General features: G+C 36.5%; 1 protein-coding gene across 1 annotated transcript in view; it reads left to right on the top strand.

The window, feature by feature from the left end:
• GALC (galactosylceramidase) overlaps positions 1-26,668 on the top strand; it is a gene marked incomplete at its 3' end in the record, with an annotated part of 53,751 nt that extends 27,083 nt beyond the window's left edge. Inside the window, exons 7-16 of the mRNA XM_007471611.1 lie at positions 687-817; positions 8,401-8,556; positions 9,500-9,624; positions 11,044-11,171; positions 16,553-16,642; positions 17,364-17,450; positions 19,513-19,663; positions 20,674-20,854; positions 24,988-25,151; positions 26,564-26,668. Coding sequence (XP_007471673.1) covers positions 687-817; positions 8,401-8,556; positions 9,500-9,624; positions 11,044-11,171; positions 16,553-16,642; positions 17,364-17,450; positions 19,513-19,663; positions 20,674-20,854; positions 24,988-25,151; positions 26,564-26,668 — 1,318 coding nt within the window. The remainder of the gene's footprint in view (positions 1-686; positions 818-8,400; positions 8,557-9,499; positions 9,625-11,043; positions 11,172-16,552; positions 16,643-17,363; positions 17,451-19,512; positions 19,664-20,673; positions 20,855-24,987; positions 25,152-26,563) is intronic.
• Positions 26,669-27,819: the final 1,151 nt, after the last annotated feature.

The following is a 27,819-nucleotide window of genomic DNA, read 5'->3' as shown; positions in this document are numbered from 1 at the left end:
TAGGCACTCTGTGCTTTGTTCATTTATTTCCTGTTACAGTTAGATTGTTACTTTTAATCTGGTGGATGGATAGTCCTACAGGCTGATTTTATTGCCTGTCCTGTGTATACCTATTAAAGACTTGAGGGTAACAGCAGAATATTTCTTATTTCTACTTCTAGTATGGTACAAAATACTAAGAACTGTAATCTTTTCAGTAATGGCAGAATATTGAAAGACATTGGAAAATACTCAAAATAAACTAAGCTAAAGCATTTTATTTACCAAATGGTATATTTAATTTGATCCCAATTTATTGTGTCTGCATAAGAGAATTCACGAAAGAATGCATACCAGGGTAATAGTGGGTTTTTTATGGGTAGTACTGCTCTAATTTTTTAAAAAAAATTTCCACCCTTGCACCCAAATTTTCTATGGCTAAACATAATTTTAAATTCAGAGGGAAAATCCCTCTAAAACATTTTTACCTCTTCGGTATTTTTTTTTCTCCTTACATTCCCATGAAGTAGATTATCTTAGTGATAATGCTTTTTTCCCCCCACACGGGGCACATTTCTTTTGAGAAATAATATTGACATTATCATCCAGGATGCTGAGTTTGAAGACATTTTAGCTTTCTTCATTGTAATTCAGCTGCTGAAAACTCATTTTTAACCTTTCCTGTGTTCTGCTTATCTCTCTGAAAGGTGTTAAGAAGAATGCTGAACTATCAGGGTCTCCAGCAAGTGAAAATCATAGCGAGTGATAATCTCTGGGAGCCAATTTCTGCTTCTGTGCTGCTTGACTCTGAGCTCTTGAAGGTGATTGATGTTATAGGGTAAGGAATGTTTTACATTGAAAACTAACAGTGTCTGACTGCTTGCTGTGGATATTGACTGTGCCTTTGTTTTTGCCTGCTTCTCCCCATTTGATTATATTTTCAGAAGGTAGCTTTCTTGTATTTATTTAACCAAAGCATGTATAAATGATATTTCATTCCTTTTTTCTTTGAAATGTATATACTTTGGGAATCTTTCTATGACAATGGAATAATGTACTGGTAACTTAAAATATTGTTTTAATGTTTGGAGTAATAAAACATGGCTTTGTTTAGATTAAGGGGCAGAGTAGTATTTACACTTTAGAAATTATAAAGGCAGTGTTGTGAAATTAGTTCTTAACCCTCAGACTTCCTGTGCTTGGGCGTTCATGAACACTTAGGTGAATGGTATGGTATGATCCCTGACCGTGATTTTTGTCACATATCCTTAGCAGTATGGCTTTGACCCTGCTCCTTAGTCCAGTTCTGCCTTTGGGGCCTTGACCTCACTGGGTTCCAGCAGTATTTTTTTTTTTTAAGTGTATTTGAATTTTGTCTATCATGATCATGTATATAAACATTTGAAAAATAGAATACATATATATGTGGAGTTTGTTCTTTATTCAGTGTGAAGGCTCTGCTTGAACTATGTGTGCTTTTTTTTTTAACGAACAATTTTCAATGTGCACAAATATAGGCAGAATAATATGGTGGATATTCATGTTCCCAATATTCAGCCTCCATAACTATGAACCCATGAACAATTCTCCATTCACATGCCTATCCATTCCTCTTTTCTTCCTCCTCACATTATTTTGAAGCAAATCCCAGACATTATATTATTTCTTCCATAAAAATTTTTACCATTTATCTCTCAAGATAAAAACTCTTTCATTTCACCATAAATAATACCATTATCACAAGAAACTATGTGATAGTTTCTTGATATCAAATATCTGTTATTGTTATTTTATAGTTTTATTTGATTGAATCTGGATCCAATTTAGATTCATACATTATGATTAGTTGATATCTAAGTCTCTTCTAATTTTTTGGTTCTTGCTCCATCTCTTTTTTTTCCTTTCATTTGTTGAAGGAACTGGATTGTTTGTCCTGTAAAGCTTCTCACAGTCTGGATTTTACTGATTTCATCTTTGTAGTTAAGTTTAAAATGCTCATCTATCCTGTTTCTTGTTAGAAATTGATAGAGGTGTGATTAGATTAGATTTAGGCTTATTTATTTATTTATTTTTTGGCAAGAAAAGTAAAATGTATTTTAATATTTTAAACATTGAAATTAGAATGTAATTTTTGCCTTTATTGTTAAAACTTGCATAAATAGCTCAAATCCTGAGGGAAAAAAGTTGTGTTGATCTTGAATATATTTGGCTAGGAAAAAGTAAATGGAAGTGTGGGTTTCAGTGTATCTTCATGAAGAAGTTGGATGTTTAATTCATTTTATCTTTATTGATGTTGGTATCTTATGCAATGAATTCTCCTTTGAGCGCTGCTTTAGGTCTATCTCATAGAGTCTGTTTTTTTATCATTATTTTCTAATTTACTGCATTGTGGTCATTTAATGCTGAATGTATTATTTAATTTTTTTCATAAAATTTCCCAAGGTCTTCTTTTTATCTTATTATATTAGGGTATATTTTCTATCAGGATACGAGAACTGAGTGTATATTATCCACCTTACTGATTGCATTGTTTCGCTATTCTGTATTCTAATTATTCTGTTCACTTAAACTATCCAAGGCTACTAAGTGTGTTAGTTTCCTCTTATTAACGAGTTTCTATTTTTCCTTTCAATCTCATGAAATTTCTGCTGTTTGAAAGTTGTTGCTGTGTTATTTGGTACATAGGTATTAGTAATGTTTTATCTTTATTATGGTTTGTAACTTATTATTAGAAAAAGTCATTCTTTGTCTCATATTATGCTTCTTGGTTGGATTTCGCTTTGCATGTAACTAAGAGAGAACTCTGTCTTTTATTTTTTTTCATTTGTATTTGCTTGATAGAATCTTTGCCCATACTTTTATTCTTTACCTTTCAAGGTAATTTTGTTTTAGGTGTGATGCTGCATATAGCATAGGTTTAGATTTTGTTCTGAAAATCTTCATATTTTAGTGAGTTTAACTCATTTATATTTATTGATATACCTGAAGGTTTTGTTTTCTTTTCTACTGTGTTTGTCATTTAATGATTTGTACCATATATATATATATTTATATATATATATATATATATAATACACCCCCACACACATTCTTTTGCTATGTGATTTGTTTTCTTTGCTCTTTTTAAATGAAGTGTCTTTTTTGTTATTTAACAAGTTTGATTCTATTGATTACATTTATGCTGATACCTTTATATCAGTAGTTCTCAACTGGGGATAATTTTGCCTCCTACAGAACATTTGGCAATAACTGAAAATATTTTTGACTGTCACTGGCGTAGGTGCTACTGGCATCTGATGGGTGGGGGCCAGGGTTGCTTCTCAGCATACTTCAATGCACAGGATAACTTCCCCACAACAAAGAATTATCCAGCCAAAATATCAGTAGTGCTGAAGTTGAGATCTGCTCTCTATTAATAATCTTGGTTCTCTATTTAGATATTGTCTATTCATTTACTATAATTAATATTAAAATTATTTTATAACCACTTCTTCCTCCCCCTCTTTCCTACAATGGAATTTTAATTACCAGAGTTTCTTAATCTTTGTGCTCTTACATGAGCATAAGCTTGTATGATCTTGATTTGTCAGCTGCAAGTTGTAATCTTTTACTCCAGCTAACTGGCAAACTTAGTTTACATTCACTTTCTTTCCTCCTTTTATTTTGTGTCAACTGTATTAGTTATACATTATTAGAAAATGTAATGTTTATATACTGTTTAATTACCCTTTCTTTTAGTCAGTGTCTACTGTTAAGCATATTCAGTGCTCACCTGTAAGTCTTTTGCTGAAGTATCTCCTTTAGTCTCTTAAGTGTCAGAAGCTTAATATCTGCTATATTTCTCAGAAAGTGCTAATGGAAACAATATTTCTTGAACTTTTACATGTTTATTACTATATATCTGTGGCCTTTAGACTCAAAGGACAGTTTGGCTGGGTATAAAATCCTTGACTCATATTTTCTTAATTCTTGAGTATCATAAAATTTGCTCCGTTGGTTACTTACGTAAAATGTTGCTGTTGAGAATTCTGATGCCAGACTTATTTTTTCTTATAAATGACTTGGCATAATTCTGGTATGTCCAAAGAATATTTCTCCTTAACTTTAGAGTCTAGTACTTTTATATTGTTTACCATTTCCCAGTAAGTAGTGTGCACCCTTTGAATATCTATATTTCAGTATTTTCTTTTTTCAGTAAGTTTTACTTAAATCTTAATTTAAATAATCATCCTGCTCCATTACTTTGGTTTTCTTTGTAGAAAGCCCAGTTACACATATTGGATCTCCTTTGCATATTGTCTTTATTCTATATTTCTCTCAAATTTTTTAAATCTCTTTATTAGACAGTGTCTAATCTGTGTTCCTTCTACTTTAGTCTTCATTTCTAAAATGCTTTTTCTTTTTAAAATAATTATTCTGTAATTCACTTTAGTTTTATATACCTCTGTTGTCTAATAATTTCATTTCCTTACAAATTATTAAGTATAACATACAAACACACACACATACATACATATAGAAGATCATAAGAGTATAGCTTAATGAATTATCGTAAAGTGAACATACCTATACAACTACCACCTAGGCCAAGAAATAGAAAATTATCAGTATCTATGAAGCTCTCCTCTTGGAAATCTTTCTAAGCAGTAGCCTCTCATTTTGCACCAAAGACAACTACTAATCTGACCTCTATCATCAGAGACTAATTTTTCCTGTTTAAAAACTATTTAAATGGCATCTTAGAGTATCTATTGTTTTGGTCAACACTATATTTATAAGATTAAGTCATGTTGATTTTAATTACTGTTTCGAATTCAATTGTAGGAATATAACACAATTTATCCATCTAGTCTTTGTTAAAGGTCATTTGGATTGTTTCCAATTTTTGGCTATTGTGGTACAATGGAATTTTGTTCAGGAGATGTTTATTCTGTGGCTCCCACCTCCATAGAAAGAGTATGCTTCCCTGCCCCATTCATGTTGTGCTTGACCTGCGCTATGTTTGCAGATTTTTGTTTTGCAGTTACAGTACTTTCTGGGGTCTGCTTCCTCTGGGCCCTATTCTCCCTACTGTCTAAATGTTGTCTCTCCCTCATCCTAAATGTTCCTATCTTATTCAATTTGGATTCTAATTTAAGCAGCTTATTCTTATGGTGAGACTCTACCATTGCAGAAAGGATTGTTTGCTACCTATTTGTGAAATAGTTAAGGGTTTAAGCTTGTATTGCCCAATATGGTAACCACTAGCCACATGTGTTTATGGAGCACTTGAAATATGGCTAGTCTGAATTTAGATATGTTATAAGTGTAAAGTATGCACTGGATTTTAGAGATGTAATATAAAAAAGTAAGTTATTAATAATTTTTATATTGATTTTATGTTGAATGATAATATTTTGGATATATTGGGTTAAACAGTATATAATTAAAATTTCTCTTCTGCTTTTTAAAAAATGTAGCTACTGGAAGATGTAAAATTATCTGTACACTTCACATTATATTTCTTTTTTTTTTTTTTTTTTAAAGAAGATGTTGGGGGTAGGAGTTTATTAATTTATTTAGTTTTGCTGTGTTGGGTCTTCGTTTCTGTGCGAGGGCTTTCTCTAGTTGTGGCAAGCGGGGGCCACTCTTCATCGCGGTGCGTGGGCCTCTCACTATTGTGGCCTCTCTTGTGGAGCACAGGCTCCAGACGCGCAGGCTCAGTAGTTGTGGCTCACGGGCCTAGTTGTTCCGCGGCATGTGGGATCCTCCCAGACCAGGGCTCAAACCCGTGTCCCCTGCATTAGCAGGCAGATTCTTAACCACTGTGCCACCAGGGAAGCCCCCACATTGTATTTCTATTGGACAAATCTGGTTTAAACTGTCACAGTATTGTGTTTGATCTCTTAGTGAATTTACTGTTTTTGGCACTTGGCCCCAATTTCAAGCCTGGAAAGACATTTTCACTTTAGCCAGCTGTTCTCAATTCTTCCATTCAGGATAGAGTCTGCTGTTGGGGGCTGGTGAGTACCCGTTAGTCCCCTTTCACTTCCACTGTTTCCATATTCTGTCTGTTGATCCTGGCCAGTCCTGATGCTGCAAGGCTCCTGGGGATTCCCTGTCACCTAGTTTTGATGCGGATATTGTCTGTGGGTTTTTACTTTCTGTCATCAGGTTGGTCTGTCTGGTTTTAGGAGGAGTACTGGAGGAGTTTCAGAAAGTGGGCTACCATGATCCACCTCATTCATAAGTTCTATTTTTCTTTCAATATACATATATTTTTCTGTTAGGATAAACCTTGGTTTACTTTCATTGATCTTAATCTTGTCATTTAAAGTTTGAAAAATCATGCCATGAAATGATAGAGATGTTTTTGCCTAATTATATGCATTAAAAAAATTATATTCTTAAAGAACTTATACATTTTGTTGAACTATGGATCTGGACATTGGGAGAGACCTGGATTTTAGTATCAGTTCTGCCGCTCTTTTCTCAGATCATTTGATAAATCAATCAGGTTTAAAATGTAACAGTTTCATTGTTTTCTGAATGAGGGATATAATACCTATTTCTGTAACTTTAAAAGAGATACTTTTTCAGATTTTAAAAATAGTGCATGCTCATTATAGAAAATTTGGAAAATGTAGAAAGCCATAAAGATAGAGTTAGAACTTACTCAAAATCTTAATATCTAGAGATCATTAATAACATAATTGCATATTATTTTCCAGGCTATTTTTTTAATATAAGTATTTTTTACCAGAGACACACCAAATATACATTTGGCTGAGTGATAACTAGATGAGTCTTAAAATTAGTATTTGGTTGAGGTGTCAAAACCAAATATCATGACCATAGAATGAAGTTTTGGGATATAGAATAAATCTAAAATGTAAAAGTTTATTAAAATTATATGATTTCAAAGAATAGTAGTCAGATTTTCCAAGTTGGGAATTGTAGTACCAGAACAATAATTTCTTAACCCTGTTAGGTGCTGGCTTGCTCTTGGGGTCTCTGTTGTATATGTTTACAATACTGAATAGATGCCTGTTTTCAACTGAGTTCAGTGACTCAACAAAATCTTGGTGGAATCTCATTTTTTCCCTAATTCTTTATATTCTTTATTCTTTATCCATTTCTTCCTTATAAAATCCTGGAATGCCAAATTACTGTTGTGCCTTAATTCGTCTTTACTAGTATAATTAATTCCCAAGTAGGATATTTTTTTCTTAAAAGATTCATTATCTAAATGGAATTAAATAAGTAAAAACTAAAGTAGGTTTTCACAATCATTCTTTTAATGTTATGAATACTACTACACCAAACCACAAAGATTAGAATTATGATATAATCCAGTCTCTGTTATTCTGCTTGTATTATTGTTAATTTATTTGTAAATAGTTGTTGGCCTAGAAAGTATACACTCTTGTCCCTAAAGTTATTTGGTTCACGTGCTCTCTAATTCTTATACTAACTGTTGGTCTGTTTTCTATTTTCCATTTGAAATTTCTTAATTGTTTTTATATTCAATAATCAGTCACTTCCACGATCATCATTATGGCAGTATTTTACTCTTAGAACAATAAATATACATTTATCTTTAGGCTGACTCCTCTCAAATGCTAGAACAAGGGAGGGGTTCATTAGTCTGGGGCAGGGTTTCTCAACCTCTGCACTACTGATATTTTTCACTGGATAATTCTTTGTCGTTGGGACCTGTCACGGGTGTTACAGGATGTTTAGCAGTATCTCTGGCCTCTCTACTCAGTAGATGCCAGTAGCAAATCCTGCCCTGCCCTGCCTTCTCCACCAGGCAAAAAGCATTCAAGTTGAGAACCACACTGCTCTGGGATAATAACTTCTAGTTTTCCCAAGATAGTTTATTCTTGTTATTCAAAGAAGAATTCTCTGTGCATTTTTGTTTGTTTTAGTGTTTTTGTTTTTGCCTGGGAATAAACAATAAATGCCTCTCTGTCTACGAGGAGTGGGAGCAGGGGAGGAGATACTACATTACATAATAGACTCATTAGTCTTATTTTTCGTTTCTTTCTTACTCCTTCCTTCCTACTGTCCAAGCTCTCTGTTTCCCCTGGGAAGTCAGAATCCTGTCTCCACCTCATTCATCTCTGGAGTGTTCTAGGCCTCTTCTGCTGCCTCCACAGAAGGCAGCATCCTTCCCTCCATGTTATGGTTTCCAGAAAGAAATTTCTCATCCATTGCTATCTTCCTTCCCATTCTGTGTGTTATAGGTTTATCTCATTCTAAGGGTGTTCTGAGACACAGGGTGGGAAGAGGATGCTTACAGTCTGACAGCCACCTGGAAGCTGCCCATTATTTTAAAATAGAAATCTTGGAGAAGTATGTATTTTTATTCACTCAATAAATAGATATAAGTGCCATGTTCTGACCTTTTTACATTTCCTCCCACCCTTTCTTTTCTAGAGCTCATTACCCTGGGACCCGTACAGTAAAGGATGCTAGGTTGACTAAGAAGAAACTTTGGTCTTCTGAAGATTTTAGCACTTTAAATAGTGATGTGGGTGCAGGCTGCTGGGGTCGCATATTGAATCAGAATTATATCAATGGCTACATGACTGCGTAAGTTATTAGAAACTTTTAAAGGTTTTTATTTTGAAAAATTTCAAAACACAATAAGTAGAAAAAAGTACAATGGACTTCCATAGTCTCACAACATAAATTCAGTGATTTTAAACATTTGCCTTATTTTCTTCATCTATACCTATATCTATACCTAAGCTGTGTCAACTCAAAAAAAAGAAAAAGCAAGAAGCTGAAAATAATAGAGCTTATTTGGGGTCTGATATATTGTCTCAGATATGGTTATCTCCCTGGCCTGATAATAGCTGTTTGTTCTTATGTTCTTTTATTCCCTTAAAATCACTTACTACTGAGACCTGTTCTGTAAGGGCAAGCATTGTGGCCAGGCTTAGATCACAAAATGGCTTAGGCCTAAAATGGCTTCTCTTATGTCAAGAAAGTTATGTCTTGTTCTCTTCCTCTGGGGAACCCTTACCCTATTTGCCTACACCATCATTTGAACCCTGGCAGTCTGACTCTAAGAGTTCTCATTTGTAAAACTTTGCAACAGCCCAGAGTGAAGTTCATAAAATTATGTCTTGAAACTGGGGCATTTAGAATGCTGACCGTCAAAAGGAAAGCAAGTGTGGATAAAACCTTTATTTGTATTTGACTCACATTTGTGACATGTCTGGTACTGGTAGGTCATGATTCATCTTCTGGTTACACCATTCATCAGTAAAATTGTACACCTCATATACATTTGTATTTTTTATTATATGATTCACCATTAAAAATATTTAGATGCATCCAACACTTGATTTTTCAAAATGTGGGTGAACTTTAGGCAACTTACATTTTCTTGTTTTGGGTGGTAATTTTTTGTCATTTACATATATTTGTGTAAACTCTGATAAGGTCTTTTTTACTGTAGGCTTGTAGATATTTACATTTTTATTACAAGCTGCTTTGGTGTTTCTTTTTTATCAAACAAATCTTTTAGCACAATTGCTTGGAATTTGGTGGCTAGTTACTATGAACAGTTGCCATATGGGCGCTGTGGACTGATGACTGCTCAGGAGCCATGGAGCGGGCACTATGTAGTGGAAGCTCCTATCTGGATATCAGGTATGGTTCAGATTCCATCTCTCAATCCCTAACTTACTCTCTAAGAGACAAAGCAGAAAACACTTAGAGGGCATTATATGAACACTCTGTGTGTGTGTGTGTGTGTGTGTGTGTGTGTGTGTGTGTGTTAGTTTTAAATGTGTCTCTGTTTCAAGCAAGGTTTGTCATAGTGTTTTGTAAGAACCTTTTGGGTAACTAGGCTGCTTTGTGTATTTCATTCTCAATTATTCTAAGACCAGCCTTTTTTTTAGTTGATATATTTTTCTCAGAGATTTGTAGTCATGACATCATGTAACCATGACATTATTCTAAACTCAGGTTGTTATTTCAAAAATATGGAAGTGTTAAGTTGGATTTGTATATCCTGGTTGGTTAACCCCTTAAATGTTGAAATAGTTGGTCCCACATTATCTACATGAACTAATGTACTTTTCTAATTTTTGTCACCGGTTAATTGTGTCACCTCCCAAAATGGACAAGGAATATTGCTCAGTACATTTTCAGGACCAACTTTGGAGGTGCCCAGTAAATACATATTGTGGAAATAAACTTGTTTGAAACCATAAAGCTTAGTTTTTGGAATATTTTGTTAACTTTTTAAAAACCATATTCTTTGTAGTTATATTAGGATGGGTTAAATAGAGATCATCAAAAGTTGGGAGGGGATAACTTTATTTTTTACTCTTGGTAAAAAAAGGTTTACTCAGTAGTCTTGAACGGACAGAGTGTGGTTCATTTATCTTCACCAGTCATTCTAAGAATATTCCCATAATTGTACCATTTAACTAGAAGTTGAAACATGAGACCAGTGAATATTCTTCTCCAAAGTAGAAAATAGTTGTTAGACTCAATCAGACTTGGGGTGGAAAAGTTTTCCTTCTACCCTTCTAGGTTCTTTGGCTAATCTAATAATTAAATGGATATAAGATAGATCACCAGGAAAAAAAACACATTTAATTTTGTACTACTAAAAAAAAAAAAAAAAAAAAAATATGAGACTCAAATTTGCAGTCAGGCAATTGAGGTTTAATATGCCATCCTGAGCTAAGGAATGGGATAGGGACCTGGAGCTTCAAAGGGGAGGAAGACAGTTCATAGGAAGAGAAGAGCAGATGTTTGCCCTGCCATGCAGGTGAATCTTTCAGATACAAAGTTGTCTCTGGTAGTAGCTGTCTTTCTGTGCCATGTCCCCTATCTAAATTCTTTCAGGCAGTTAAAGGAGAGAGAAAAGTTTTTCTTTTGTCTGCTAGGTCTTGATTGCCATCAGCTCAAAATAATCCACATGCTAAAGTGGCACATTTTGGGGTGGCATGTTCTGTTTTCTTTCAGACTCAAATCAGTAAACAGCTTTTTATTTTTTGACGAAATCCTATTATCACAGTTTTAATCTTATTTGGGTCTTTCTCTGCTTGTCTATAGCTCATACCACTCAGTTTACTCAACCAGGTTGGTATTACCTGAAGACAGTTGGCCATTTAGAAAAAGGAGGAAGCTATGTAGCTCTGACGGATGGCTTAGGTAACCTCACCATCATCGTTGAAACTATGGTAATTCTTTGTTGTTTTTATTGGATTAATTCACTTTGTTAGTATTGGGAAATATAGCATAAAACACAACTGAGCACCTTCTTAAAAAAACAAACAAACAGGGGAGCTATTCTCCTCTGCATAGGATCCCAGGACTGGGACAACCAGTCTGTGTCTTGACCTGCTCACTCTCCAGGTTGAGAGCAAACCTTTTCTTCCTTTCAGATCCCTTCCAGGGGTGGAGGACCCAACCTTATGCCTTTTTTTCCATTCTACCCAGTTACGTGGAAATCCTTCTTGCAGCTTTGGTTGTATAGAAGTTCTTCTGCCAGTTCCTAGTTAGTTTTCTTTGAGAATTGTCCCACAGGTAGATGTGCTTTTGACACGTTTGTAGGGGGAGGTGAGCTCCGCATCCTCCTACTCCACCATCTTGATCCAACCTCCTCTGTTTGTTTCTTTGAATCTAAGTTGTCTTTCTTTTTGACAGCATATAGTTGGATCTTGCTTTTTGAAAAATTTAGTCTGACCTTTTGATTCAATTGCTTAATCCATTTACATTTAATGTTAATATTGATATAGTTGGATTTACATCTTTCAGCTTACTTTTTAGTTTCTATACATCTCATTATTTTGGTTCATCTATTCTTCTGTTACTGTTTTCTTTTGCAATAAGTCAATATTTTGTGATGTAATATTTAAATTCTTTTAATTATTATTTTTTTACTATATTTTAGTGAGTTATTTTCTTAAGTGGTTGTTCCAGGATGTAGTGTAGAAATCTTGACTTATTAGAGTCTACTTCAGATTTCTATTAGCTGCATTCCAGTGCAGATATTCATTTTTCAAAAGGTAGTTTTGCTTAATATAAAATTGTAGGCTGACAGTTTTGCCTTGAATGTGCTGTCTTCCATTGTTTCTGGTGATAAACCAACTATTAATCTTATTGATGTTCCCTTGTAAATGGTCTTGTTCCTTTCAAGATTTTCTTCTTTTCTTTGACGTTCAGCATTTTTACTGGGTGTCTGTATGTGCATCTCTTTGTATTTATTCCTCTTGGAGTTTGTTGAGCCTCTTGGATCTGTAGATTAATGTTTTTCATCAAATTTGGAAAGTTTTCGGCTACTTTTCTTTGAATATATTTTCGGCTCCTTTCTCTCTCCACTGTTTTCTACTGTCCCATTATATATATGTTGGTGTACTTAATGGTATCCCACATTTCTCTGAGGTTCTGTTCATTATTCTTTATCCTTTGTTTTTTTTTCCCCCTCAGTTCCTCAGGTTGCACAATTTCTATCAATTGTTTTCAAATCCTCTAATTCATCTGCTATTTCAAATCTACTGTTGACCCCTCTAGTGAATTTTTCATTTCAGTTATTATATTTTTCAATTTCGGAATTTCCATTTGGTTCCTGTAAAATTTTTTTGTCACCTAATTGATATTGTCTGCTTGATGAGACATTGTGATTATATCTTCCTTTACTTCTCTAAGCCTTGTTTCCTTTAGCTCTTTAAATGTATTTATATTGGTTACTTTGAAGTCTTCAACTGTTAAATCCAGCATCTGGTTGCTCTCACAGGTGGTTTCTGTTGCCTAGTTTTTGTGTATGGGTCACACTTTTCTGTTTCTTTGAATGTCTCCTAATTTTATGTTGAAAGCCAGACCTTTTATATAATATATTGTGGTAACTCTGGGTACTGGTTCCCTCCTTTCCTGGGGTTTGTTGTTTGCTTGCTTGTTTGCTTAGTGATTGGCTAGAGTAATTTAGTGAAGTTTATTCCCTCCACCCACCCACCCCCTCCCCCGCACTGAGAGGCCTCAAATGTTGCTTCTTAGACAATGCGGCTTTGGGCAGGTGCACCTCTCTGTTATTGCCTCACTAATTACTGGTGGATTGCTCTATTGTTTTCAACAGTGCTCAGGGGCTTAAATTGCTCCATATGCTGATCCAATTAAATTCCAGCTTATTTGCAGAGGTGGATTTTGAGGTTAGTGTTTTAGGTTTATTCTGACATCAGGAGGGTTCTTCCTAGCTCTCTTTTTTTGTGGTTCTCCCTGTCAAAATACCTGGGCAGTGGTTTAGCTTATGCATCTAATGAAGCTGACAGTCTCTTTTTATTTGCTTGCCACCAAAACTTCCATTATTTTTAAGAGCACCCTTACTCTTGAACTTCCCCATACTCTGCATTAAGTACAATCAATTTCTTTGGGGAGACTTTCTGAACTCTTTGTTTTATGACCTGTCTCTCTCTCTGGACAAAATCTCTGAGCTGAAGCTTGGAGTTGGAGATGGGGACAAGGGTGTGTTTCTCTCTTAGTGAAACCTCTGATTTAGGAGTATGGTGCTGGGTGGGGGTTTGGAACCCCCATATTCTCAGTGTGCCTTGTTTAAGGTGAGTCTGTGAATAGAACCTGGACAGAGGAAGGGAACCCTCAGCCTCTTGGCCACACTCATGGCTACTTGTCCTCAGCACCAAGTAGCTGAGGGGAAGGGGGGTGAGAAATGCTGATATTCTGCTTCTCTCACAAAGATATTGTTGTCTTCACCTGGGAGCTGGGAGTGAGGGAACCCTGTGTTCTTGGCTGAACCTACTTGGCATGGAGTTTCTGTCACTCTAGGCTGAGAGGGACAGGGAGGGAGTGGATCATGGTTTAAATGCCATGAGTTTTAGTAGATTTTATTGAATAAATGTTTCTATATTTGTTGCATGGCCTTAGAACCATTTCCAGAGACATTACTGTAATTATTATTTAAATAGTTTCCACCAGGTTCACTGGGAGCAGGTTCATGGAGCTCCTCCCATTGCCATTCTGGAAGCAGATCTCTCCTTTATTCATTATTCATTCAGTGTTTTGAACATATTTAAATACCTGATTTAATGTCTTTGTCTAGGAAGTCTAATATCTAATAAGCAATGACCGGAGTTTCTCAGACATAGTTTCTGTCAACTGCTCTTTTGCCTGTGTATGGGCCTTTCTTTCCTGGTTCTCTGCAAATCTCATAATGATTTGTCGAAAACTAGACATATTACATAAAATAACATGGAGACTGTGGAGATCAGATTCTTCCTCCTATCTAGCATTTGTGGTTGTTGCTCTTTGTTGTGGTTGTTGCTGTTTATTTGCTTTGTGACTTTCCTGAACAAATTCTGTAGTTTGTAAGCTTTATCATTTGTGGCCACTGAAGCCTCTGCTCAATTATCTTAGTGGTCAGATCATGACTGTACAGATTTCCTTATGTTTGGAACTAGTAAGTGTCCCAGCCTTTGCTGATGGGCTCTGTGTGCACAGTTAGGGCATGCCTCAATACTCAGGCAGGCAGTTTACAACTCTGCCTTAGCTCTTACTTCCTGTTTGAGCAAAGCTCCCAGGTTGACTTGAACTTCCCAGTAAAGCCATCTATCTGGGATCACAGTTTTCTCTGTGGGAAACTTTTTTTTTTTTTGCAGTACGCGGGCCTCTCACTGTTGTGGCCTCTCCCGTTGTGGAGCACAGGCTCCGGGCGCGCAGGCACAGCGGCCATGGCTCACGGGCCCAGCCGCTCCGCGGCATGTGGGGTCTTCCTGGACCAGGGCACGAACCCGCGTCCCCTGCATCGGCAGGTGGACTCTCAACCACTGCGCCACCAGGGAAGCCCTGTGGGAAACTTTTTAACTACAGTTTCAACTTCCTTTACAGATATCGGGCTATTCAGTTTGTCCATGTCTTCTTCAGTGAGCACTGGGTTTTTGTGTCTTCAAAGAAATTTGTCTTTTTAAGTTGTTAAATTTCTGGGCACAAAGTTATTGATATTATTCCCCACTATTCTTTTAATATCTATATACTCTGTATTGATGTCACCTTTCTTAATGTTCATAATTGCAATTTATGTTTTCTTTTTATCCTGATTTCCTGATTAGTCTGGCTAGAAGTTTATTTAATTCTGTTAATCCTCTCAAAGAGTCAGCTTTTGGTTTCTCAATTATTCTCTCTTGTTTTTCTGGTTTTTGTTTGATTTATCCTTTCATCTCTATTATTTCCTTTCCTCTGCTTACTTCATTTTTTTAAGTTTAATTAAATTTTTTATTGAAATGTAGTCAATTTACAATATTATATTAGCTTCAGATACACGGCATAGTGATTCCGTATTTTTATAGATTATGCTCCCTTTAAAATTATTAAAAAATAATGTCTGTATTTTCCTGTGTTGTACAGTATATCCTTGCTGCTTATCTATTTTATACATAGTAGTTCATGTCTCTTAATCCCATACATACCCTATGCTTACTCTGGTTTTAATTTGCTCTTCTTTTCCTAGTATCTTAAGCTAAAGTCTCAAATCCTTTCTTCATTTCTAATCTAGGTGTTCAGTGCTATACATTTTTTTCTAACTACTCTTTTAGTGGCATCCCACAAATCCTGATGTGTTGTGTTTTGCTTTTCATACAGCTCGAAATTCTTTCTAATTTCACCTTTTATTTTAATTTTTTTTCTTTGAGGCATGAATTATTTAGAAATTTGTTATTTAGTTTCTAAATATTTTGGAATTGTTCCAGAGATTTTTGTTATTCATTTCTGATTTAGTTTTATTGTGGTCAGAGAACAAACTTTCTGTGACTTGAATCTTTTTGAATTTATGGAGACTTCTTTTATGGCTAAGAATATGGTGTACTTCGGTAACTGTTCCCTGTGCACTTGAAAGGGATATGCATTCTGCAATTGCTAGATGAAGTGATCTATAGATGTCAGTCCAGGCAAGTTACTTGGTAGTGTTGTTCAAATCACCTGTGTCTTTGTTGATCTTCTGTCTAGTGGTATATCAGTTATTGAGGAAAGGTATTGAAATCTCTAACTGTAATTGTAATTTAAAATTTTCCCACAAAGCCTGTCCCAGAACCTTATATTGTAAGTCCTCTGTGATTGTTGAATCCCCTAAAGTCGGGATGATGTCTCAGACTTCTTTTGATCCCAGCCCATTGTACTGATTATTTTGAAAAAAATGATGCTGGCAGTGAGATTTGTTATATGTATTTAGCTGACCTCAGTTGTGTATTTGAAGGTTATATATAGGTGAGATGCATTTTCAGTGAAAATGTCCCAAGATTTACTTTTGTTTTGATGTGTATTACTTGGAAAACAGAACATAAAAATTAATCTGTGTGCCATCAAATGACTGGAATTCAAAGTTTGATTCAGTCAAAATGCCATTGAGTTTTACTTTGACTAGGCATACACAATAGACATTCAATAAATGTTTTTAAGAAAAAAGTCTTTCAAAGTTTGCAATAAACTGTTATTTGTCACCTATTATGTGTCATTTCTGTTAATCTATAGGCATTAAATGTTTGTTTGTTTTTTTCCCCCCAAAATGGCTTGTATATCATTCGGATAACTTACATGATTCTTTTTTTTTTTTTCTACTCAGAGTCATAAACATTCCATGTGTATACGGCCACTTCTTCCCTATTTCAATGTTTCACGACAATTTGCTACCTTCATTCTTAAGGGTTCTTTTGTAAGTACATAAGTGGAACTTTTATTTTGATTTTGATTTGAGAATTTATATATTTTATCACGGGCTAGCAGTTCTTAAGTGAAGTCTTACATTACAAGTGATTAAGAGTTTGCATATGAATGGGTAAATGCCTTGGTGTGTTACGTCTGCTGACTAGTTTTGGTCAAACATACAGAAGCCACTAGGAGGTAATGCTCTTTGTGGTTCTGAAGAATCCTAACAAAGGTCACTTGCAAGAAAGTTGTTCTTTTTGGTAGAGCATCATTTGTGCAGTTGAGGGAACTGTCAAGCATTGATCTTTACGGTACTCTGTACAAAAAAAAGAGACAAGATTCTTGTTATTTCTACCTATTGTTAGATTTGAATACAGAAATACAGTGCTCTTTCTACTAATCGTGTAAGAATTGTTTTTTAATGCCAGAAAATTCTTAAAAAACTTTTTACATAGGTATAATAATGAGTATTTTTGAAGCAAAGACACTAAAATCTTTTTGAACATTTGCCAAAAGTCTGCAGTATTTTTAAGAAATAAAGTATTTGCTTGAATAATGTCTTCCTACTTTCAAAATGTTTACTATTTAAGATTTGAGGTGGATCTTTCGGTAAATAGAAATAGAATGCACGTTGTCATTGATTCATTCTTGCTGGTACAGATTTTAGAAATCCTCAAAGAGGAGATGATGAATCACTCAACTATGCTTTCTTTGTGTTTTCTCCTTAGAGTGAAATACCAGAGCTGCAGGTGTGGTATACCAAACTTGGAAAACCATCAGAGAGATTTCTTTTCAAACAACTGGATTCTCTATGGGTAGTTTTCAATAAATTCCTATAGTGTGAGCATTGCAACAGTAAAGGGAACAGAAATTTGATTAATGAATTAATTTTTAATTTCATAACTGATTTTATGGCTGAAGCATAATAGAGGTAAAGTTTGCCCCCCATTCTTTTAAATAGAAGTCCTCTTCAAGGCAGTATGGTTTGGTAGATGTGTTTGTTCTTGGTATTTAGTTTGTCTTGGTGAATGGTACCAACCACCACTTGGTTCTTGTCAGAAATTTGAGTCTCATTTGAGACTGTCATTCCCACTCACCCTTTGTATACCATCAGTGATCAAGTATAGACAGTATCACCCACATATTTCTCCTACCCATTCCTTATTTTCCATTCCCATGGCTACTGCTTGTTTCAGTTCCTCATTATGTCTCTCTCGGATTTCGGAAACTATCTCTTGTTTTTTCAGTCTCCCCGCCACCCATCACACTACTACCAGAATGATGCGTCTAAATGCAGATCTGATTTTTGTCAGTCCCTGCTCAAATGCCTTAGTGATTTTTCCTATAAGTTCACGTTCCTTAGTGTGGCATGTGACCCACGTTATCCCCTCATGAGGTAAAAGACTGCTTTCCTTTCTAGATGCATGTCCTACTAAACTGGCCTTTCCTCACAGACTAAACATCTTGCATTTTTCAGAGCATGGCATGCCAAGTTAATTACTTCTGTGACTTTGCACATGCTTTTTCTTTGTCCTAGAATGCCTTCTGTTCATATCTTTGTCATCCTTCAAGACTCAGCCCAAGTGTTGCTTCCTCTGAAGCCTTCCTCACCAGTCTTAGGTCATAGCCACCTAGGGATATGTACTTACCTAGTAAACACTTTCCCCACTACACTGGATGCCTCGAGGATTGGGTCCCAGCCTTATATAACTTTTTGTCCCAGGTGCCTAGTGTAGAGCTTAGCAAATGGTGGTTTCTCATGAGTAAATGTTTCAAAGAATGAATTGGCCCATGCAAGCACATCACTTCACCTAACTGACACAAATCTGCTACTTTTTATGGTAATTATTAAAGTTCTGTGACTCAACTAGTCAGTATCAATAATTGAACGCCCATTGTATATTAAATTTGAAAAAAGGAATAGTCTCTAATTTTTGCACAACACATTGCTAGAAATAGCATAATAAAACTGATTTTCCCCATAGGAAAAATAATATCATTTGGAGTTCTTCCTAAGCCAGAATATGGTATTAGATATTTCATAGATCTGACCAACAATTTATTAAAGCAAAGGTATGGCATAAACCTCTAATATAAAGTAGAAAAAAAGAGCTACTCAGGTTTCATAAAGTGGACATAATGTTTAGTGCCTGTGACAATTATGCAGAGGACTTCAGTGTCTTCAGAGGCCTGCTTTTACCGTAGGACACCTATGATGTAGGGAAGGTTTCTCGTAGGTCACTCACTGAGCTTAGAACTTTATAAACATTTTCTCATTTAATCCTCACAATAGCCCTATGAAGTATGTTTCCTTCCCCTCATTTTATAGATGAAGAGATTATGGCTTTATATGCCAAGGTCAAATACGTGACGTAAATGTAATTTTTTAATTGAAATACGTATTGAACATGTAATGAGTAGGACTTTTTTTATATAGTAAACGTTTTCTGTGTTTAACAGCTGAGTCAACAATAAGATTTTATGGATTTTTTCTACCTTAGCAAAGTCCTAAAAAATAAATAAGCAGATCTCTTGGTTACATGTATTGAATTATACACAGGGTTTAAGGATAGTACAGTCTAATGGAAAAGACAGAGTAATGGAAATAGATTTGGGGATCATCTAGTCCTTCTTCCTTCTGTGAAAAGAAATTCTTTTAATATCCTTTCTGGAATGTTTAATTGTATAAAGTCTTATAAGTAACTTAAGAAAAATGATTCCAAGGGCCTTGATATTGAGTGTGTCCTTCACAAGTAGTTAGGAAATTCTAAAAGAAGTGAATTTGGCTTATCTTAAGCTTATTTTTTAAAAAGCTATTTGACCCAAATGAGATGATTCAAAGCACTTGGCCTGAACACAGCATTGTTTCTTTCTCAGCTCCTAGACAGCGGTGGCAGCTTCACGCTGGAACTGCAAGAGGACGAGCTGTTCACACTCACCACGCTCACCACCGGAAGCAAAGGCAGTTACCTGCTGCCTCCGAAGTCCCAGCCCTTTCCCTGTGTCTATAAGGATGACTTCAATGTCGGTAAGTTTTTGTACTAAAACTTAACTTGGTTTCCAATTTCAGCAGTAGTGGATAGATTTCTACCTGTCAAACCGGTGCCTGATGGAGTGGTTGTGAGAACTACATTAATTTAGCTCTAAATCTCTACATGGTAAACGGGAACTAGTTTTTGTGTCACTTCAAGATAAATCGCAACTTGAGGGTCCTGTAAGTTTCAGTGCCAGAAAAAATGTAGAGGTTATTGTTGGAATGAAAGTTATACAGATCTTACTCAACTTACGGTGGGGTTAGGTCCTGATAAACCCATCGTAAGTTGAAAATATCATAAGTCAAAAATACCAAACCTCATAACTCAGTCTAGCCTACCTTACATGTACTCAGAAAACTTACGTGAGCCTGCAGTTGGACAAAATCATCCAACACAAAGCCTAATAAGGTGTGGCATATGTCATGTTGTTTATTGAAGACAGTACTGAAAGTGAAAAGCAAAGTGGTTGTCTGGGTACAGAATGGTTCTGAGTGTATCTGTTGTTCACCCTCGTGATTGCATGGCTGATGGAAGTGTGGCTCACTGCAGCTTGCTGCCACTACCCGGCATCACAGGAGGGCATCCTGGTCAAAATTCAGAAGTTGAGGTACAGTTTTTACTGAATGCATACTGCTTTCGTACCTTTGAGAAGCTGAAAACTTGGTAAGTCAGGGCCGTTAAGCAACTTGCCTGGGGAACCGACTGAGCGAGAATCCGAACCCAGGTCTGCTTATTCCAGAACTCATGATCTTTCCTCTTAAGCAGTTGCATGGATTAAGTATGTAAAGTCTGTAGGTCAAACTGATTACATTGATACTTAATAAAGATGATATAAAAGTCAATAGCTCTTTAGTAACCTAAACCCTAAACTTTGACTGTTTATAAGTATCATTTACTTATTTAAAACTTTTCACAAGTATATCACAATGTACCAGAAAATATCAGAGAGGAGAGATTCTGTAAGGTTTGATACTAAACAAAGAATTTATTGTGTTCTGAACAGATTACCCATTTTTTAGTGAAGCTCCGAATTTTGCTGATCAGACTGGTGTATTTGAATACTTTATGAATATTGAAGACCCTGGAGAGCATCGCTTCACACTGCGCCAGGTTCTCAATCAAAGGCCCATTACTTGGGCTGCTGATGCATTCAACACCATCAGTATTATAGGAGATTACAAATGGTATGTAAAATTGACATCCTTATGTAGATCTGGCTGAAATAACCTTGTAATGCTGTCAGGTACATTCTGAAGCCAGGACTTTTCAACAGTTCTCCTGTCCAAGAACCTAATAGGTGTGTTATAATTGTTGAATATCGCGGTGGCCATAAACCAGCCAATTGTTTTATTGCCTAAGTGTCCTTCCCTCAGATTTGCCCAATTTAATAGTAATTGTTGCAGGATCAGATTGATTTTAATATAAAAATTGAGGACTTTTGGACCCAGTTATAATTTAAAATTTATTTATAAGCAGACTGTGATTTGCATGTTGTTTTTTTTGTTTTTGCTGGAGAGTTGATTTGTTGAAATGGTGTTGCCACCTGCTGGATTCATACTTGAATTACATTGTTGTAGCTTTTGTGGAAAATCTATTTACCAGGTGACAGTAGATGGCAACAGTAAAAAGCAAATCAGCTTTTAGTTGGCTAGAGAATTCCACTCTTTTATTTAGGCATTTGACAAAGAAAGAAGATGTATTTATTCTTCACTCAAAATATAACGGCCAAAGCAAAACTGAGAAGTCAGTTACGGAATTCCAATGTACTGACTAATTAAAACTGTTTTAGGTGTTTCTTTTCTATTTTTTCTTTTAACTAGTATAATGCTACTGTGAAACATAGAACACAAGCGTTTCAGGCTTAGTGATAGTAACTATTAATGTCAAGTCACCAAATAGCCATATCTGTAGCTTGGAAATTGGGCAGGGAAGGGAAGATAATTTGGAAAAGAGCTTTGAATTGTTTATCTGTAGAATGCTGCAGAAAGTCTCTATCCTTTCTGTATTGCCGTACTCCCTGTTATAAATCCCAGTTCTAGTCCCAAGCTCAGATAGTAAGTCTTAAGAAACTCCTATCCAGAGTTTCTAGAACCCTTACAGCTCCTTGGAGAGTTATTGGGAGTAGAGTAAAGAATTCTTGCCTAATTTAGAATAACTTCAATGGCTTATCTTCTTATACAACAGAAATACTGTTTATCCCAACACCTCTGTACCAGACACTTTATCTGGACATTCTGGTCATGTCAGCGGGATTTGTGATTTCGTCATTTGTTACTAATGATCTTACAGTAAGACAGGTGGCTGCGTTTAATTGTCTAAGGGATGGGCCCTGTTATTTTGATCACCGGTCTGGAAGCCAGCCACCATAGAAAACCTTTAAGTTTCTGTGACAACCCATATCCCCCATGCTCATGAACACTACACAGGGCTCTCTCTGAACCCCAAATCTATTGTTTCTGCCTGGGACTCCAGAAAACCTGAGAGACTCTTTCATTGTAGCAGAGAGATGATGTAGAGCACCATCTACAGATTAAACAAAACTCTTCATACCTTTGAAGGTTTTGCAGTATTTAAATAGCAATACTCAATCTTTACTATTGCAGTGTGTAAGGAGGTGAAGAGGAGGATGGGGGAAAGTGGGGAGAGAAGGAAGGAGTGACATATTCTGAAAGAAAAAGAACCAGGAAATGGCAATTATTCATGTCAAGAAAGGACCGTTTTTGTCTTTCTTAAGCCCTACTTTCATCATGTTCTTTCACTGCTCAAGAATATGGTGGGGCTTCTCCCTGGTGGCGCAGTGGTTGAGAGTCCACCTGCCGATGCAGGGGACACGGGTTTGTGCCCCGGTCCGGGAGGATCCCACATGCCGCGGAGCGGCTGGGCCCGTGAGCCATGGCCGCTGAGCCTGCGCGTCCGGAGCCTGTGCTCCGCAACGGGAGAGGCCACAACAGTGAGAGGCCCGTGTACCGCAAAAAAAAAAAAAAGAATATGCAGTGACTCTTTCCTGCTACCAAACCAGATCTGCACTTCTATGCCTGACTTCCAAGATCTTTTAAAATTTGGTCTCATCCTATTTATTTTGTGTTATTTCCCATTATCCTGTCCTGGATTCAAGGGAGCCGGATCTGTTTAGGGATGTACACACATCCCATGTTCATTTCTGTACTCTGGCTGTGATGCCCATTTATTGCAGGGAAGGGAGGGAATGAAAACTGGGTAACACTAAACACTGGTATGAGCTTCCCTTTTGGCAAAGGTAGCATCCTCTTTACCTTACAGACTGGGAAACTGAGGCTTCGGGGTGAGATTTGTTCAAGATCCCATACTTTTAAATTCCAGAACCAGGGCAAGAGGCCAGGTCTGTTTGGTGCTGTAGCCCATGCTCCTGGACTATACCTCACGGCCTTGTTTTAATGATTGTCTTCTTCCTGAGAGGAGGAAAGGGGAAGTTAGTAAGTCAGTGGAGTTTATCCATAGTGCTATTCTAGTAAATCGGCTGTATGTGCGCCATCAGTTCTTAGAATTGCGTTTAGGACAGACCTTCTCTCATATTTAGATTTAGTTAAGTATCAGCACAGTAATTTGACTATAAATGGTAGACTTTACCAAAGCTGTTAAAGACTTCCATCTTGTTAGTAAGCTTTGGTTGGGATCTGAGGACAATCACAAAATTATCTTTCGCTGCACAGACCTGAATTCTGCATCCTTTTGATCAAATTTGCTTAATTATGTTGGCTGGTTTTTGTTCTCTCAGCACTTCCAAGAGATTATGGCTGTGGAAGACTAAACCAAACTTTTATTCTATTTTATTCATTATCTGTAAAATTGCCGGTAAGTTGTGATGCAAGAATCACTTATTCTGGACTGTAATGTGTAAAAGGAAAACATTTGATCTTCTCTCACTCTTAACTCTAAATAGAATAAGTTTTTGGTGCTGACAGGATCTGTAGCACTTTCAAACTTCTGATGAGCCAGCAGGGAGGTAGGGGATGTAAGGAACAAGGCTGATCCTTGGTGGTTTCATGCTGGTGATAATCTACAGAGAGAAAAACTCCCTCTGCTGTGGGAGGACATACAAGAGAGACTGGGCTTAAGTTACTTAGCATTTGATTTTCCCGTAAAGTAGCCCAGCTTTGATTAAATGATTAAATGTAGATTTTCCTGATTGTTGTGTACCTGCTGTAGGTGCTTCTTTTTTATGTTTTCCTTTACAAAGTAAAATTTCACTGTGCAAAATTCACTGGCAGGAAACTCTGAGAAGTGTAAAAGTCACATAATTCTGGACCCAATTTCTCCCCATTTCCAAAATATATTTCTTGACATTCTTAGTTTTATTTTAGATAAATTGCTTGCTTTATTACGTGACTGTGTGCAAGCTTTCTAATTCTTTTCCATTTGCACTTAGAATTTGAGTGGGAGGGGAATTATTTTCAGAGGTCGTATTGGATTGGGGTGGTTATATCATTGCAGAAGGAATCCAGAAGCATTTGTAAAAGGAAGCCTGGAGATCTCATTGTTAAAGCTCTGGTAGTTCCTGGTTGGCTGAACCTTTCTCGTCCTTTGATCTCCTGTCAGTGATACCAAAACCAGGGTTTTACTGCCTCTGCACAGACTTAGGTACTCTGTAGGGGAAAATGGTCCTCCAAGTGAGATTTCCTGGACCAGAAGCATCAGCATCACCTGGCAACTTGTTAGACATGCGCACTCAAGGGGCCCACCCTAGACCTACTGAATCGGACCCTGAGGGGTGGGGCCTGCAGACTGAACTGAATAAGCCCTCCAGGGTGATTTCAATACTGCTCAAGTGTGCAAAGCCCTACTGTAGAGTCAACGTAGAGTTGACTGTATCTTGGTAGGGTTAAATGTAAAAATTAGCCTCAAAGCAGCTTTTGTTCTCCCAGAGGTTCCTAGCAGTCTCCACTGCTTCTCTTTGCTGATGGAAATGTAATAAACCTTTTTGTTCAGAATGATGTGGAAACTTATCTTTTACGTATTCCTAGAAAAAATGGCTTCTTCTTATATTCTTCGAATGAGAAGTTATTTTATTATAGAAAGACAGGAAATATATCCTTAAGAAGCTTGAAAACAGTAAATATTCTTTTCCAACAGTAAGTCATTAAAAGAGGCAATGAAATGACTTGACTTCCGTCCTGTAAAACTTGAAACCATCATCAATGAAGCCCATCCCTGGTATAAGTGTGGACTTAGCAAATCACATACCTTGATTAGAAGTTTGGAAGCATGTGACTGTGAAAAGAGCCATTTGTGCTACATTTGAAATGACATAATTAAAAGCACTAACACTTTGATTTTGCAGGTCCAATTTGACTATAAAGTGTGATGTGTACCTAGAGACCCCTGAGAAGGGAGGTGTGTTCATTGCTGGAAGAGTGAATAAAGGTGGTATTTTGATTAGAAGTGCCAGGGGAGTTTTCTTCTGGATTTTTGCAAATGGAACCTACAGAGTTACAGGTGATCTAGGTAAGTGGCTTCTTCTGTAGCACATGGTTACTATGTGATATGTTGCTATATCTGTCTGTTACCTATGGGAGTAATGAAGGAGCTTTATACCTCATCGTGTTCAAACATCTAATTGAGAAGAGATTCAACACGTGTAAGCAAACGCCAAACGATTCAAAATTATAGTGTTAATTAGTACAGACAGAGGCAGCTCAGTGAAAGAGAAAATTGTGCAAACCTTTTCGGCTCTTGTAGAGTTGAGCTAGGCTGTCAGAGTAGGATTACCAGAGATTGGGGTGTGGTGGTAGTAGTAGGGAGAGAATACTCAGGAAACACTATAACTAAAAGCAAGACTATAAGAATGTTGCTGGTGTGCTTATGGAAATACAAAAGGAAGGATTGATTTGCTTAAGATGGAGAATTCCTATTTCCTAATTTAGTCAATAACTTGAAAGCAGCTGGACTTTTCTCATTCATCTTAACAGTCCTTGTCTTATGTAGAATAGTATTTTATCCAGAATAGGTGCTTAGAATCCGTTCAAGCTGAATTCCATCCACTTCACTTTGGTCTGGGTACACACCGCTCTGTTGAAACTAGACCTTATTGGTGGTGACTCTTCTTGATTCATAGTCTCTTGACTTTCATCATGCATTAATAAAAAATCTTCTCTCCTATAGTTTGTTCCCCTATGCCTCTTCCTAAGGTGAAAAGGGCTCCAATAATAAAATAAAAATTAAAGAGGGAGTGGGTAATGAGGACATTAGAATAGGAATTGCATAATCATAGCATGACTGATCTGGAAGGTACCTTGCATTTTCCAATCCAAAAGAGAGTGCCAGAGAGGTTAATTGCTTTACCCGAGGTCTCAAAATGAGGTAGTGGCAGAATTGGAACTAGGGATTTAAATCTCTGACTTCAGTCCCCACTGCTCTGTGTCTTAAACTGCCCACCGGACATCTCATCCTGGCTTTCTCTCAGGCATTCAAATATAATACATTAAAAACTTAGCTTATTATTTTCTCTCTAATTCTCAGCGAATGCTGTTACCATGTAGCCAGGTACACTAGCTGGAAATCGTATGGTAGGTTTTGACTCTTCCTCCTTATCCTCCATATTCAGTCCAATCAGGTGTACATGCAGGCCTGAACTCTACACGCTAATGCGTCATTGTACCATGCTTGGTTTGTACGTTTATTTTGCTCGTTCTCTTGTGAGCTCACATATGGCTCAGAGTAGGATCTCTCTGCATGCTGGATGGATGCCTGAATGAAGGATGTTTTGTTTTAAATCAATTGTAGGTATGGAAATGTTGATCTTTATTAAGGCTGACTTTACTACATACAAATGCGCCTAAGAACCCCCACTGAGTTATGGGATTCTGTGATTTAGATTTTAAAAATACATCAGCTGGGATAATCTCTTTGTGTTACAGCTGGATGGATCATATATACTTCAGGACATGCTGACGTTACAGCAAAAAAATGGTATACACTCACTTTAACTATTAATGTAAGTATTACTGATCAGAATGCCCGAGGTAAAAATATTCTTTTCTTGTGCTTTTCTAATGTTTTCTGTTATCAAAGGGGGAAAGTACAATAAATAGTGGAAAATAGGCAGAGAGTCTGCCGTGATACCAGCAAACCACCAGTCCCTGGGATGATAGCGTGTGTCTGGGTAAACCCACCCGAGAACCATCAGCAGCTGACTTTATCACCCCCAGTATTTTGTTTTGTTTTGTTTTGTTTTTGTTTTTGTTTTTTAAACTCAGGAGTAATTGGCAGAGTCAATAATTGAACTATTTTTTTTTCAAGTTTTCTTAAACCAAGATTCTTATTGGAGCTAATAGGTATAAGCAAAGTCACATAAATTTATTTTTTGATGGTTAAAAATGATTTGGTTTTCAGCTATAGGCACACTTTTTTAGAAGTTAGTTTCCATGACTCTTTGTCAGAGATTATATCAGATTGACGGTAGTACCATGGAAATCTAAAAATATTTGTCAAAATTATTGGTTGATCATGAGTTATTGATTGACATGCTTCCACGGGATGCTGTGTAGAGAAATTCTTCTGTATAATATACTGCTCTCTGCCAAGACAGTCCTGTCATAATTTTCTTTAGGTTACAATAGAGATAAAAAATGGAATTCAAATAACTTTTTGAACTTGTTCTCTTCTCTTACTCAACCACCAAAAGTGACAGTACTAATTTTTCTGGCAGTAACAATATGTACTGAAAATCCATTTGGGGTGTAACACAGTTTATATAACTATAACCACACTTGATGGGCGTAACCTCATTCCTAGTTCTTCCCTTTTGCAGTGAACTGAGGCAGTAAGGGCTGGCTTACCTGCAGATAGAGGGGAGGCATCTTTTATGTGCCTTTGGTGTGAGGTGGTTCCTGCTGGAACAAATAACAGTACACATGTGCTGTTATTTGTTTAGGCGGATACTACATCTTGGAATTGGATTTAAAATTTTAAGAGATCCCGCCCCTATTGCTAGCCAAACTATATCAATTTTTATAGCAGTTATAATAATATTTGATATTACTGATTTTAAAGATTTTTTTCAAATTAATAGACATGATTTTTATTTCCTTGATAATTAGGGAGGTTGCACATCTTACTATGTTTATTAGCTATTTGTATTTTTTCTTCTCTGAAGTTACCCATTCACACTCTT

Source organism: Lipotes vexillifer, unplaced genomic scaffold (assembly GCF_000442215.2).
Source record: "Lipotes vexillifer unplaced genomic scaffold, Lipotes_vexillifer_v1.1 scaffold950, whole genome shotgun sequence".
Lineage (NCBI taxonomy): Eukaryota > Metazoa > Chordata > Mammalia > Artiodactyla > Lipotidae > Lipotes > Lipotes vexillifer.
The sequence above is the reverse complement of the archived record's forward strand: the minus strand, read 5'-3'. Positions and strand labels throughout refer to the sequence as shown.